This window comes from Eurypyga helias, unplaced genomic scaffold, assembly GCF_000690775.1.
Source record: "Eurypyga helias isolate BGI_N326 unplaced genomic scaffold, ASM69077v1 scaffold37369, whole genome shotgun sequence".
In the NCBI taxonomy this organism is placed as follows: domain Eukaryota; kingdom Metazoa; phylum Chordata; class Aves; order Eurypygiformes; family Eurypygidae; genus Eurypyga; species Eurypyga helias.
Genome location: NW_010270747.1, coordinates 42,726 through 57,824, shown reverse-complemented (window position 1 = coordinate 57,824; position 15,099 = coordinate 42,726). Strand labels below are relative to the sequence as shown.

Sequence of the window (15,099 nt, the reverse complement as noted above, 5' to 3'; positions counted from 1 at the left end):
AAGGTCTTTTCCAGCCTGAATGATTCTGATTCTAACTACTGGGGAAGATGGTATATTTAGCCACTTCTGCAGTGCATCTAATTTTAGCACTCTTGGTAGTGGTGGTGGGTGCTTCCTTTCCCATATTACCCCTGGCCTATTACAAGCCAAGGACAGATTGTCTGTCATGTAGCCAGCAGGGAAATAGATTCTGTTGTAGATCATGTTTCTCAATTAAAGTATTACAAGAAGGCAGAAGATCCTGCTGGTACTGAAAGATAGTTTGAATATCAGTTAAAAAAGGAGGTCTGGCTTCAGGAGTAAGATAAATTCTCTAGATGTTGTCCTTGTGAAGAGAGAGAGAAGACATAGTATGGTGAAGCCATTTGCCATTTTTTGCCTGTAAAATTCAAAACCAAGGAGAGCAGCGTACTGGTCTTGACGTGGTCTCCTACAGAGTCCCTGTGCCCCTTCTGGAAAGGGCAGTATCTGCTTAGGAGCTGACCAGAATGATGATCAAGGAGAGTTCTCTGCGGAGGGACCCAGACTTGGGAGGGGAGCTAGCTTTCCTTGCGAAGGGCTGTGATTTTGTTCTTCCGTCTCGATTCAAGAGGAGGCTGAAGTCATTCCAGCAGGCCCAGGTTTGAACGCTTGGCGTTTCTTTTTCTTTTTCTGTTGCTTTGTATTTTTTATTGGATCAGAGAATCAAACTGTGTCCCCTCTAGGCGTGTCTATTTGCAGAAAGTTATTTGCAGCTAGATACCAACAGGTTTAAAAATAAACCTTCCAGGCTTAGATTGCAGAGTTAAAGTGTCTTTGTAAACAAGGGGGAAAAAATTAACAGCAAGGGCAGTGATTGAACAGTCTTACACTGCCTCTCCCTATTAAATCTTTTCTGTGATTTTTTGTAAGAAAACCCCTGTTTGTGTATGTGATTGATCTGAATGTTTCTTGTTGCATATGGAACAACCACAACATTCTGCTGTTTAGTGGGTTGGGCTCTCTACGGTACAGATTTGTGCACAGACCAGCCTACCTAGCTTTGGCATTTGTGATTTTTATCATCACAAGGTGCTGTTTTGTGATGTTTCTTCCTGTTTCTGGACTGTGACTGAAGGAGATAATAGAATCAGAATCATTTAGGTTGGAAAAGACCGTTAAGATCGTGGAGATGTAGCCAAAGAAATGGAAATTGTACCACGGCTATATTTCTTGCTAAATTCTAGCTGCTGTACTTGCTTTCTGGTACAACTGGCAAAAGACTGGAGTAATTTATGCTAGGACACCAAATGGGCGTGTAGCCACCCCAGATTTACAGGGGGTCACAATATGCTGAAATCAGCCCACCTTGAGCTTCATCTATGTTCATCTGTATTTAAATAATCAGCAATACAGGGAGGAAATTGAAAAGTTGAAATTATGAGCGGTGCAGCTGTTTCCTAAGAACAGCTATTAAAATCACTCCAGAGTGTATTGTAGTGCATGTTGTTTTCATGATTTCTGGCGACAGGTTGAAGTACATATATGAGGTTAATCTCTGGAACGTTTTTCCACTCCCTAGAGGAGAATTGCATGACGTAATTATGTGTAGTAATACCTTGGGCGGGGACCACAAGCAATTTAGACGAGACTAACTAGAACCATGCAGCACAGCTAAGTTCGCTCTCCAGATTTAGTCTGACCACCTAAGGACATAATCAGAGCATGGTTTGCAGGGAGAGATGAAATCTTGTAGTAGACCACCCGCAAAAACTGATAAGCCTTTGGTATGTGAGCCCTCTGCCTGGTCTGAAGTAGGAGCAGCGACCTTCACTGCTAAATTCATCGAGAATAACTGCTCTGGGGCTACAGATCCAAGGCAAGTGAACTAATGTAGTGGGTAATTACAGCTGAAAAAAGATGGTCTGGCTTCCTCTTATCTTTTTTCCTCACCATGTGTTACCCCTGTCTTGCACTGGGCCCCATGGGCCTTTCTGCGAGCTGGTTTAACTCATAACACATCCAATATCATCCAGCAACAAAGCTGAGTCTGTTTTCTTCCTTTCTGGTTACATTGGTTCACAGAGGGATCTGGCAAGCTCTGGAGCTGGCACTTGGTACGCAGTGACAGTGTCTGTTTGGGGTAGAGGGCAGAGATGGGACTTCTCCCACTTGGCAGCAGTGAGATGTTAATTTTCGTGCCTTGTGAGGCTGGATGGGTTAGTGTGAGATGAGCTGAGAGGAGGGGCAGTTGGGCTCTCTAAAACCAGAAAAAGTACTAGCAGGCAGAAAGGTAATGAGGCGGGGATAGGGAGCGAGAGATGAGCGACAGGTAGTTTGTGGAACACAGATGCTGGCCAGAAAGGCAAGGGAGGGCAAGTGGTTTTGTTTTGTTCTGTGGTTTTTTCTTTTTTTTTTTTTTTTTTTTTTTTTTTTGTTTCGTGTTTGGTTTTTTTTTTTTGTAAACCCCCTATCTCTTCAGAGCTGTAAGTTTCCGTTTTCGTGCTCATCTTCTGCAGGACTTTTTATGGAAGGATTGGAGACCCTCCCATAGCAGCGTTGGTAGGTAGGGAGGTCTCTAATCCAACATCTCGCTTTTAGATGTTCCTAAAACCAGGTCACATCAGAGTTGTCTTTGTATGAGTCTTGAATACTCCCCAAGGGTAAGGATTCCTCCCACACCCTTCCAGTGGCCTCTTTCAGGCTGTACTACTGTCACTTAAATTCATCCTCCTCTTGTCCAGCCTAACCCTCCCAAGCTGCAGCTCATGGTGTTGCCCCTTTTACATCACATACCACTACAGAGTTGGCCTCCACCATCTCTGTAACTGCTTCAAACAGCTGTAGGCTGTGATTAGCCCATCCTTAGCTTCCTCTTTGCTTGGCTAAACAGGCCCAGCCCCTCCTGCCACATCTCCTGACCCCAGTGATCTGATTTGTCTTCTGTAGATCCCTGTTCAGCCTCTCCCCATCCCTTTGGAAGTAAGGGCCCAAAACTGGTCACAGTAATCCTGATGCAGCCTCGCTGGTGTCAGGCAGAGGAGACAGTAACTTCCCATGTTCTCCTGACCCCACTCTAATGCAGTCTAGTACACCATCTGCTTTATCTGTAACTAGACAACACTGCAGGCTCACGTTCAGCCTGGTGCACACCATCCTCCCCACAGCCTTTGCAGCAGGGAGTTGCTCAGACTGTGGTTTCCCAGCCTGAACCAATGCTTTGGTAGCCTTGCACAAGGGGAGAACTTGGCACCTTTTCTCATGGAAGTAGTTGGACGGTTTGTCAAGGTGTCTCACTCCTGAGGTTCTGCCTGTCCTCATGCCAGCCTTCCCCCTAGGGAGGCGTCATCTGCGAGTCAGCACAGATGGGAATTGCAGTGGGGCTTTATGCTTCCTGTTGTCCTGTCTGCATTCATTTGGGTGCACACTGGTTGTTTTCTCCATGGAATTTTCAGGGAAGCATTTGGAGGCTGGGCTCTGAAGTATGGCAGTCACAGGAAGGGCATGTAGAAGATCTGTAGGCACGTTTGTCAGCAGGAGCATGTGAGGTTGGTTTCCAAAACTCAGCTGGTAAGGCTGTGAGGAACTTGATCTGGCCTTAGACTCAGCCTGTGTCCTGTCCCATCGAAATCCTTCTGTGATTGATGCTTAGATAGTTTTTCTTTTGTGTTTTGCTGTGATTGGAATTTGTTTCTGCTAGTGAGTTTACAAGTTACATTAGGGAAGAATCTCTCCAGAAATGCAGTTCCTCATAGCCTCCCCCCTTTATGCTGTTGGGAGCCACGTGCATACAAACCTTTGCTGTTCTTACTGTCCTTACGGATGGGTAAGAAAGAGGCAGCAGAAAGGTACAGTGGTGGGAAAGGGCTTCAGGGAAGGAAGAGAAACTCTCAGGCCATAGATAGAAATCAGCTCTGTAGAACGGATGATCTTTGAGAATGGCTTGTGTCCAGTTACCATCAGACTTCAGTAAGACAGGAACTGTAAAAAATGGAAGGAGACATGAAGTCAGCACTGCGGACTGCAAGAAACCAGGCTGAGTCACTGTACCCTAGAAAAGAGGATTACAGAATCCCATTTGGAAAAAAACTAAGAAACTGGTAAATTTATTATCTGTGTTCCTGTTGGGGATGAGGGCCAGGAGGAAGGAGTAGAAGGTACTTGAGCACTGGATGTGATACTACTTCCTTCCATGGAGTTTTGTGCTGGGACTGGCACATCCCCGAGAGACAGGCGTGGATGACATAGGTTTAGTGTCTGTACTTTGTTTTTGTAGCTACAAGGGAGCTGTAGTTCTGTCTGGTTTATTTATAAAGCAGATGTCACTATTTTAGTCTGTCCATGAATAAATTGTATGACTGGCAAGAGGGGATATAGTGGATAGCCAGATTTTAGTTCAGGTAACTTACACTGTGCTATAGAGCAGTACTTAAAAATGGGCTTTAATCTTACCTTCCTCTCCAGGGGGAAAAGTGGTCTATTAGCCACTGGTAACAAAGCTAAAAGATTTATTACAGTGTTTGTAGTTTCCTTTCTTAATTGTCCTTTCTGAAAATGCACATCCCTTTTGGAGAAATGTGTTCCACTAAGCAAACAGCGCTTAAGGTTACCTTTTTGCAATAAGAAATTGTTTTTTTTTTTCCAGGGATTATGACAGAATTTTCCCTTGTATCACTTTATTTTTTCACAAATAATTGTAATTAACTCCCTGCTGTCTCCATAGTGGTTGACATCTGGTTGTACCCATCCCAGAGTAGTAACCTACAAGATTGTTCTAGGGAACAGGATCCTCAAAAGTTAGTTGCTGCCTGTTTTTCTTGTTGTGGTGTTGTAGATGGCTCATTTCTTAGGTGAGAGGGAAGAAGGTGAAGTTCAAATATGTTACTACATTTCCTTTAGTAGAATTTTCTGAAAAAAATCCATCCATGAACAATGCATTCCCAGTATTTCTCCTATAGATGGCTTGTGTTGTGCTTGTGTTTGGGAAATTCACGTCAGTTCTGGTGTCCTGTGGCTTGTGTGAGCTAGTACCAGGCGTTCTGATTTCGGCTGTACCTGAAGGAAAAGCAGTTGCTCTGCTTTTCAAAAGGTGGAGGCCCGGGTGAAGTGGATGAGTTGTGTTACAGTATGATTAGCTCGAGTCTTGTGCCGTATCAGGAAATACATGGTACACAGAAGAGGAGAAAAATGGCACAGTGCTATTGTAGGGGCCTACTTTGGGGGTGCCTCTTTGCCTTTCAAGAGAAAAAACAAAGTCTAATTTTGTCGTTCTCATACTGTAAGGGAAGGGGATGTATTGTTCAAGTTAAGAGTCTGTTCTTTGAGAGAACAGTATGTGGGTTTACTTCCTTTTGGTCTGCGGACCTTTTTGTCACTTTGAGTCACTTCTAGTTCCTCACGGTCCTGACAGCTAGGAGTGTGTGCGTGCGCTGAAGAGATTCATGTGCCGTAAACCTGTTTGAGAAGTGGGTTTTCAAGACAAACTGATGTGAAGTCCTATTATGGAAGTCAAGTGGCTGCAGCTGTCACCTCATTCTGTTCCAGCTTTGCACTGTTTGTATGAATACGGTGCTGTGAGAGACCAGCAGGGATTTCCCCTCTGCTGGAATCCAGAAAGGGAAAACTACTGAGTAGGAATGGGTCGTGGCTGGAAAGGCCACTAGCTAGGCAGGGCGGGAGGCAGACAATAAAAGCAGAAGGGATGGTGTGTGAGTTTTCCAGGTCAAATCCCTAGCTTGACTTACACACCAGTATCTGATTCATTAACCCACTGTTTCCCAACCAGATGGAGGCTTCTTGAGAAGGCCTGTCTCAGGGACCTATGTTCACCCCTCTTGCCATGGGAAGGCGGGTGGATCTTCATCTATCTCTAACATGCAGCAGTGGCCACTCTGGAGGCTGTGAGCTCCCTCCCTGGACACATTCAGCCTGTGTGGGTTTTGCTTTTGTTACTCTGCTGAGTAAAGAGCAAAAGGAAGCTGGTAGAAGGGTTGCTCACAAAGCAAGTGACCAACTTCTCCCCCAGCTTAATCCCTGCTACCATTTCAGGTCACCTACCTGCATAGTCATACTGTGGGACAGAGTAACCAGAGCTGACCCCTGTCTCACAGCCCACCTCAGTCACAGTCACATTTTGAGCTCCAGCATCGCTCAGGATCAGGCACAGAGATGTGCAGTAGGGAGAGAGTAGGAAAAGTCAAAGAAGATGGAAGAACAGATGGGTAGTAACTAGGCTTGTTCTCCAAAGGGGGAAAGCTATATTGAGGACCATACAGCCTCTGAAGACTATTGATAGACTGAGAAATCCTGAAGGCTGAAAGTGATCTTCAGCTTTTCCTTGATTGCAAGACAGAGGAGAGGAGGACTCAGATGAACGCAAGCTCCAGGTTAATGTGCTCTGTACAGAGCAGTTGGGCACAAAAGTATGCTTCGACTGGCATGTGCGTGCAAGCACATGTGTTCCTGAAATAGGACAGCATTTGGGAGAAGGAAGAGGTCTTCCCCATTTAAAGAGCAGTGAAGCAGAGGAATGGAGAGGAGGAAAATCCTTCCGTCCCTGTAAGGAGGTCTGTGAAGAATGGGTTATAAAGTATTCTAAACTGTAGAAACAGGGCTTAAGGAAGCTTTTACAATTCTCACTTCTTCACCTTCCTGAAAGCAAACCCAAGGCAAGTTGGGGTATTCAGTGTGTGTTAAGAAAAAAGCTCTGAGTTTCTGGAAAATCAAGATTTTAGTCAGTTCATCGTATACATTCTTTGGCATTTAGTAAACTCCAGGCTTGGCTACTTTATCCTTAAACCATTTTGTTTTGAAATAGTTAAAATAAACAAACTGAAAGTTGCAGCTGTATTTACTTGAGTGTTGCCTTATTAGCCTCTTATCACAGATGCTGTTATGTTAATAACTCTTCCATTCGAAGCATTGTGCAATAGGCACGCCTGTCGCCTTTTCCCAGGAAAGAGTGTATTCATGGGGGAGTAGGGAATTCGTCATCCTTCAGCAACCCAGCATTTTGATTCCGCTGCTTTTACTGTAACTACTTTCCAAAGTTGAAAAAATATTCCCTCCTATGTCTGAAAAATTACCTATTTTAGGATCTTATGTACTTAAATACAAATGCTGCCTTTTATGAAATGTATTTGTTATTGCTAGAACTAGAAGATCCCAGAGGAAAGGTGGTCTAGTGGGGAATCACCCTATCAGCCATATGTTTGTTACAGACAGGAGAGGAGTGGCAGGATGGGAGAGTGAATGAAAAAAGAGGTGGTAGGCACAGGAGAAAAGGCCATCTTCCAACTGGCACATGGAAGGCCTAGTTTCAATTTCCAGTTTTCTTCTTTTTCAGCAAAAAATGTAGGTGATTACCCTGCAAAAGGACTCTTCCAGACGGAGTTATTAACCAACCTTTTGCGTTTTGCACTAACGCTGCGTTGTGTTGTATCATGTGGGTGTCTAATGACAAACTGTCCTGGCTGCTTGTAATTCCTAATGTGAAAATTGATTTGCCAGTACTTCGTACCTTGAACAAAATCAGGTCTTGGGCTGCTCAAGCTGAGAACAGAATAAAAGGCTTCCTGGAATTTAGAAGATAGTCTTGCAAGTCTTTCCTTAATTTATCTGTGAAACAACGCTTTTGCAAAACAAATTATGTTCCCAAGGGATGGAAAATGTCGGTTATGAGTGTAAATTTGCTTGTACATAAGGCAAGATGTTTGTGTGAGTGGGTGTTCTAGTTCTGCGGGGAAATAGAAAGATCAAGTTTTGATGCTTTGCTGTCTATGGGGCAGAATGACAACACAGTGACCAGCACGAGAAGAAAATTGTCCTTGTTCTATGGGACTGCTGAACTGCAGAGTGTGTCCTCTTGTGTTTCAGTAGTATATTGTAATCCACAGCTACATACATAAAATGCACAGAAACTACATAAAAGCAGATGTGGTGTATCCTAAATTTGCAGTGTTTGGTACTGTAGAAGTTTTTTAACTGGCTACTCAAGACGTTCATTTTTATCCCTGTGCTGTAATTTAATTGTTGCTGGGTCTTAATTTTTTTCCTGATGACTGAGGTCACAAACTACTTTCTCCTGTTCAGCATGCCATGCTGTTAATAAGCATTTGTTGTTCATTATATTTTCAGGTTCAAAGTAAACAAGAGAAGAAACCTGGGACTTCATCCCCAGTCCCTTTGAAGTCTGCAGTTAGCCCTTGCACTCTTCTGCCTGTGAATAAAGCCACCAGCAGTACTCCTTTGTCCATAAACATTCCACGTTTCTACTTCCCTAAAGGACTTCCAAATGTCTGCGCTAATCATGAAGAAATCATTGCCAGGATTGAAGAAGCCTTCACAGAATTTGAAGATGAGAAAGCAAACATCTGTGAAATGGGGAAAATTGCTAAGGTAACTGTTCTCTAGGTTTCTCATTTGTTGGAGAGGAAGAGTGGATCTAAACCTAAAAGTATCTTACAGCTCTTCTCCTTTTTAGTGAGAAAAGAAGCAAACTCTTTTGCTCTAAATATTTTTGTTTAGGTTAAGGAAATAGTAAACAGAAGTGAGCTCGGTTTGTTGTTTGTCACAACTGATGTGTATTCTTTCTTGCTTGGATTTGCAAAACGGTTCTTTCCAATTTCTTGTCAAATACAAATTGCGTGTGTTTCTGTTCCTCCGTAGTTATGCTCAGAAGGAGATAGCAGAAACTTAGCCTGCCTCTGTGGCTTCGGGTAGTGCCAGCCTCCTTCTTTGTTAGCTGTCCCACTGATCTGGAGGTGATATATGTGTGCTGTTGCAGCGTTGCTTGAGAAAGTGGTTTCCAACCTACGTCTCCTTGGACAGCGAAGAGGGAAATGCTGAGTCAGCCCTCCGCCCCTGAGATGCATATGTTCAATATCCGTAATGCAGGTGTCAGCAGGCTTGGAGTTGTTAGCCTGCTAATGAGTTCCTGGCTTCAGGGAACAAAACACAGTACTTGTGTGGGAGCATGCTGCAGATGGGTGGTTCTATTTTCCTCTCCTTCAACCATGGTTTTTAGTAATGCTGAGCTAAAACTCAGCAGTTGTCAGACGCATCTCGTATGTTCGGTTTGCCCTGAACGCATCCTTGGCACTGTAGATTGAGCAATGATGTTCTGTCCAAGAGCAGCACTTCTTTTCTAAGAAAGAAGATTTTTCTGAACGGAGAAATTAGGTTGGTTTTTTGTTTGTTTTTAGAGGAATCGAGTGGCATTATTTGTAAGCCATCTCTGAAAACATAAACAGAAGAACTTCTTTGGCTAAAAAAAGGTTTGAAACTGGTTTTGTGATGACAGGCAACTGTGTAGCCTGTCATTTTCAAACTAGGGAAAGCAGGAGTGTTGTAGGAGAGACTTCTCTTTGGTCTCTGCATCTGCCTCTACACGGATGAGCTCTATGCCATTTAGCTATTGTAAGGCTTGCTTCTGTTCCATGGGATTACTGATAATGGTGCCAGTTTTGGGGCCCTGAAATAAATGCAGGAGAACCAGCTACAGAAAGGAAACAGCAGAAAGCAAATGTCATTCTTTCCTCAGCGTAGCTGAACACCTGTGGAAGTACAGTCACCTGACATGGGATGGCTAAATCTGAAAGCAGTTTTTATGCCAATGGGGGTTTCCAAAGAAACACACATACTGAGAGTAAAGTTGAGAATGGACTTGCAGTATAGTCTTGCTTAACAGAAGAGGCCAAAGAGACTTCATAGGGAAACCAGAAATGATGCCTTGACTCCTTCCTCAAAATATTCCTTCTTCCATTTGGTGTGATACCCTTCTTACCTGTGCCTGTCTTGAATCAGCTGCGCTCCTCCCAAGGCCTGTGTTTTGCAGGTGTTCCAGTACCTTGTCTGGAGTCACGAAGGTTGGTGGGAAGATCTTTGTGGTAAAGAGGAGGTTTCTTGAAGGTGTCAGCAGATGAATGTTTGAAGCCATTTTCAAGCCTGCTTTTCTGAGGCATTAGAGTGCAATGTGCTTGAGCTGTCATGAATTACTGTTCTGAAAGTAAGCGTCTCCGCAGAGGCTAGTTAAAAAGCTGTGTTCAGGGAGTCCTTTTACTGGAGTCAGCCCTCTTTCTGTTTGTGCTTTCATAGTTTTTGTTATCCAGCTGAGATATATCAGTGTTGGGAAAATGGGCTGTTCTGGGTAGAGGGCACAGCACTGAAAACTATGGGATGGGAATTACTTCACCTTCAGGACTTTAATCATTAATTGTCTATAATTAGAACTGAAGTTCCCTTGCTGTCAGTGAGAAGTCAGCCCATATAGAGAATGCGTCATCCTTTTCTAAGGTAGGCCAGTGAGGTAACTGGTGTGAGTACTTTTCTGGAAGGAGCTGCCTTCGCTTCACAGGGAATCTTGCTGGAGAGTTCAGTCAAAGACAGAGCTTAAGAGTTTGATCCTTTTCCCAGCCTGGTAGAACATATTTCTCAGCTTCGTAAAAAGGCATATGACAAAGTAGAAAGTTATTGGTGGATTCTGAACCTTGGCGTACAGTAATGGTTGGGCTTGATGTTCCTCAAGGTCTTTACCAACATAAAAGATTCTAGGATTCAAAAGATTCTAAATAGCTTTTTGACTAGCCTGTGTGCCATTACCACTTTATTTCCTCTAAGTAAAAGTCTCGATGGTGAATTTGGTTATGTAAACAAGCAGGTTCTGTATTCTTCTTTGCTCTGGAATTTCGTTACAGATATGTGGCTGCCCACTCTACTGGAAAGCACCGATGTTCAATGCATCAGGAGGAGAAAGGACAGGATGTGTATCTGTACACTCATTTGTATCTATGTGGAGAAAGTGAGTATAGCAAATGCAGAATCCTCTTTCTGGAAAAAGAGAGCAGCCTGCCACCTAAGTTTCTAGTTTTCCTCTTCTTTCCTTCCACCAGACTTCTCAAATCATTGTCCATTCTTTAGAAGAATATAAATGGCTTAAAAATCTCCATCAGCTTAAGTTTTCTTCCCCAAAGCTCCCTGAACACTTGTTTCCATGCTGCATCAACATACTTTGAAGCAGTGTATAGATGATGTTTGGCATATTTGGCGTTGTTTGGCATATAAAAGATTAACGCATTCCCTAGAAATCTGTCAGCCTTTAGTGAGATAGCTGATAGATGTCAGTGGATTTTGGATATGTTTATCTGAACCCTTACTGCTGCTACAAAAGTGCATTAAACAAGTGCCGTTTGGGAATGGGGAGAGGAGGCATGTGATAATGTTATAGGACAGGAAGAAGGAATGTAAAATAGAGAAGCATCATACAAGTGGATACTCTGGGAACTTTAATGATTGTTACTCCTTCCTCTAGCAGGCTGTATAATAAATCTGGGCTTTGTCAGTCCCTTCTACATACCACTGTCAAAGCGTCTTTTTTGAAATTGAGAGCTCTGGCTATATGCTTGGAGTCAGAGGTGTGAGATGGAGCAGACTTGTTCTCTTGCCTAATCTTTTTCCCTCCAGGGTGATTCAGGCTTTAGTGTACTTTGCAAAACACCTAAACAATGTCTCCGTCTCATATCCAGAGAGTTCTAATGTTTGACTGAATGGTTGCTCTTTGGATTTTTGAAGTAGCCTTTAACCCCGAGTCCCCAAAGTACTTCCTGTGATAATAGTGTCAAATCAGCTTCTAGTTACCCTGGCAAATTTGCAGAAATGTTAGGGGTGACTGTAATCAATAAGTTTTTTCTTGACACAGACATTTTTCCTTTCCTTAGGTTCTTTCAATTACTCCTAATGAATTCCACATATGTGATACCATATATTTTCACTCCTCTGACTTTTACATCCTTCAGATATTTGAAGACTGTGGTCATGCCCCTCTATTCTTTTAACCACACCTGTTCCAAGCCAAGTTTTGTATGTCCTACTCACCTTAACTACTCTTCTAGAAAGACTTTTTTTTTTTTCCCCCTCCCTCTGACAGTTGCTAATTTTTTTTTTCTGGAAACATGATAGAAATAAATGTAGCATTCCTAGTAAAGTTAGACTGCAGCTATCTGAACACAACCATAATTTTAAAACCTATATCTTTAACTGCTAAAGCTTATTTTCAAGCATCTTAGAAGGTGACCTGTCTCTTCAAAATGTGACATGCTCACTGATCTCATTTGAAGTCAGTAGGAATTGCTAGGTGTAGAATGCACCTGGAAATCAGATCTTTTAGTTTGTTGCTAAAACATAGATAGCTTTGGGATTCATCGTTATGTGCACTGTTACTTTTTTTTTTTTAAGTTAAAGCATTAGCAATGTTTTTTACAGTTGTTTTAGAATGTATCTTGTTAATTGACAGTATGATAGGAATGTGCAGCTAGCTGGATTGCTTGTGAGCCACTAAATCTTATCTCTTGTAGAATCCTCTGTAACTGCCATGATGATGCGTCCAGATTCACATACCTTTTAGCGAAGCCTAGCTGTGACTACCTACAACATGAGGACTTCATCCCACTGCTTCAGGTACCTGCACCAGCTCAACAGTGAATGGACGGGAAGAGAGCACTGTGTTTATTTCGTAACTTCGTTATTGTCATGTCTCTAAATGCTTCCCAAGGATGAGCAGTCTTTTGGTTCGAACAGCACCTGGGTGGGTTGATCTGGGGGTGAAATAGAAATGAGCGTTTTGATGGACTATTGCCTAAGTGCCAACCAGCTAGATACCTTGATAAAGTCGCTGAGGGTTGTCAAAGCTTTTAGTCTCCTGCTGTCATTCATGCTTGTCAGTGCCTGGTAACAGGCTGAAATGTGCCCCATTTCCCTGGGTGGTTACTGGGGAAAATGCATGGCGCTGTTCATACTCAAGCACAACATAAAAGCTTATTAGAAAAGTTGTAAAAGTTGCTTGACAAGACAATTGTAATGCAGTTTACTTTGTAAGACAGCCAGATAAAATATCACATGGAAATCTTTGCAAAGTATTTTGCAGCTCAAATTGTTCTGTATATGCCTCTAAACCTGCTAGTGCTCAAGTCCCTCACTGCTGATTAACTTTTTGCCCTAATATTCAAGCTAAATCTGTGCATCCTGATTTCATTTCTTTCATTTCCTTTTATTCACATGTGATATTTTTAACAAAGCAAAGTATCATTCTTGAATTATTTGTGACCATGTAGGCAGGCTGTGGATAGGTTAAGGGTTTCTTTATGGTTTCTTTATGAATGTGGTCCATCTGCTCCTCTCTGACGCTTTTTCACATATTCCTAGATTTTTCACACTCTTCCCTCTGTGCAAAATCTCTATGGAGATGCTGCTTTGGGGAAGGATTCTGTGTCTGCACTGGATGTTTGTGTCTCAAACAAAACTGGGACTTTGGGTAAATTTTCTCAGTTTCCTTTTCATCTTTTTTCCACTGGGCACACTGCCTTCCCTGATTGATTGCAGCTCTGCTTTTTAGCTACTGGTGCAGACAAAAGCATGTATGATCTTGTTTGTCAGTCAACCAGACACAAGGGTATTACACCATCGTTCTGGACATCAAGTTAGACTGGCCAAAACATGGTCCTAGCTAACCCCTAAGGGCACTGTCTCTGCTCTATCACTCTACCATATCGTGGTAGAGACAAAGCAAGGCTGTGAACACTTCTGTGGGGTTTTTTGAGGGTAGAAGAGTCAGACGTGTAGAAATGACACAAACATTGATTCATACAGGCTCTGAGCTGATTCATTCAGGATCTGAGCAGATTCTCCATGGTTTTGATCATGCATTTCTTGGCAGATTTGGCATTATGACCCAGTGTTTGGCTTAGAAAAAGCTGATCTTGAGGAATAGGCATCTCCACAGGTAGTTCAAGTAGATTTTGGAAAAGCACTGATCGTATCTACGTGCATTCTGAGGCTCACAAGAGCTTTCATTGTTGTGGAGGACATAAAAGGCAACTTTCTCAACCTTTCAAGGAATGCTTATTTCTGACACCTAGCTCTAATAAATGTTAATATCTTCAGTGAATGGAGGAAAAAATCTTGGAGAGGAGATAGTTGCATGGTCAACTGATATTTTTTTTTTTTGTCTCATTCAATGAAAATGAGTTTTCATCTACTCACTAACTCTCTTCCTTTGTTTTTCTGTCCTTAAGTAAATCAAAATGGCCCAACAGGTGCGTATTGCCCAGAAAAGATATTCTACTTGTAATTCTAGAAGATTCACTTTATAGATAAAAAGATGTCCTTTTGGGTTTATTGTTAATGCTGCAAATGCAGTTTCAAAAGTAAGCCAAAGAATTGGTTTGTAAACCCAGTAACTTCTAAACAATAAAAGAAGAAGAAAATCTGTTTCATTTTATTTGGTCTTATCTTGCAGGATGTGGTGGAAACGCATCCTGGTCTGACGTTCCTGAAGGATGCTCCGGAGTTCCATTCCCGGTATATTACGACGGTAGGCTGGTTCCTTTGATCTCCTGTGACACTGCTGTACCAACCCTCCCTTTGTGATTTGTCACTGTTCCCATCAGCAAATCTTTCAGTTATTTAAAAAAATAGGTGGTTTTAATATTACTGGCAATGAGTTATTGTAAGAGCTACTTCCAAAGGGAAAATGGATCTGCCTGGGTGTACAAGACGCTATTCAGAAGGTTAATAATGGTTCTTTCTGGTCTTAAGCAAATCTGTAAGAACTTTTTGGTCTTTAATCCTGATGAAGGAAAATGAGAAGTCCTTCTTTGGTCTTTGAGAGCTGACAAGTCACCCCTAATTCTGCTGGGCTGCTGAGACGTGGAAGGCCGTATGTTTGAAGATTTCTGTCACTTAGGCATGGAGAATCTGTGATTGTTCCATGGTACAATGCACCCATTGCTCACAGGGGTCTCCCATCCAACGCTCCCACCCAGAGAGTGGGGGAGTTTCTTTTGCCAGGAAGCTTATCTAGTCTGTCCGAGTCTCTGAGCTTTTGTATCACTGTTTGTTGTTGGGTTTTGTTCTGTAGCTTTGCTCCAACTTTGCAGTCAGCAGTTAGAATGGTGCTTTACCTGAATAAGTTTGTACTTCTTTTTAAGCCTTTAGCTTGTCTCCAGTTGGGTATGTATGTGGCTAGAAGATATAAATGTTAGGATGTTTTATCTCTGTGGCAGTACTAAATTCAGATGATGACAGACCTGATGGGAGCTGTATCCCAGCAGGGCTCCGGGGCTTAAACATTCTCCTGTTTGCTTGCCA

The 15,099-nt window shown here is 42.6% G+C and overlaps 1 protein-coding gene across 1 annotated transcript in view; it reads left to right on the top strand.

Moving 5' to 3' along the window:
• Positions 1-272: 272 nt before the first annotated feature.
• The window catches only part of PPP2R3A (protein phosphatase 2, regulatory subunit B'', alpha), a 32,169-nt gene continuing 17,342 nt past the window's right edge, over positions 273-15,099 (top strand). Inside the window, exons 1-5 of the mRNA XM_010158566.1 lie at positions 273-620; positions 8,095-8,355; positions 10,653-10,756; positions 12,309-12,411; positions 14,249-14,323. Of these exons, the coding sequence (XP_010156868.1) occupies positions 489-620; positions 8,095-8,355; positions 10,653-10,756; positions 12,309-12,411; positions 14,249-14,323 (675 nt within the window). The 5' untranslated portion in view covers positions 273-488. The remainder of the gene's footprint in view (positions 621-8,094; positions 8,356-10,652; positions 10,757-12,308; positions 12,412-14,248; positions 14,324-15,099) is intronic.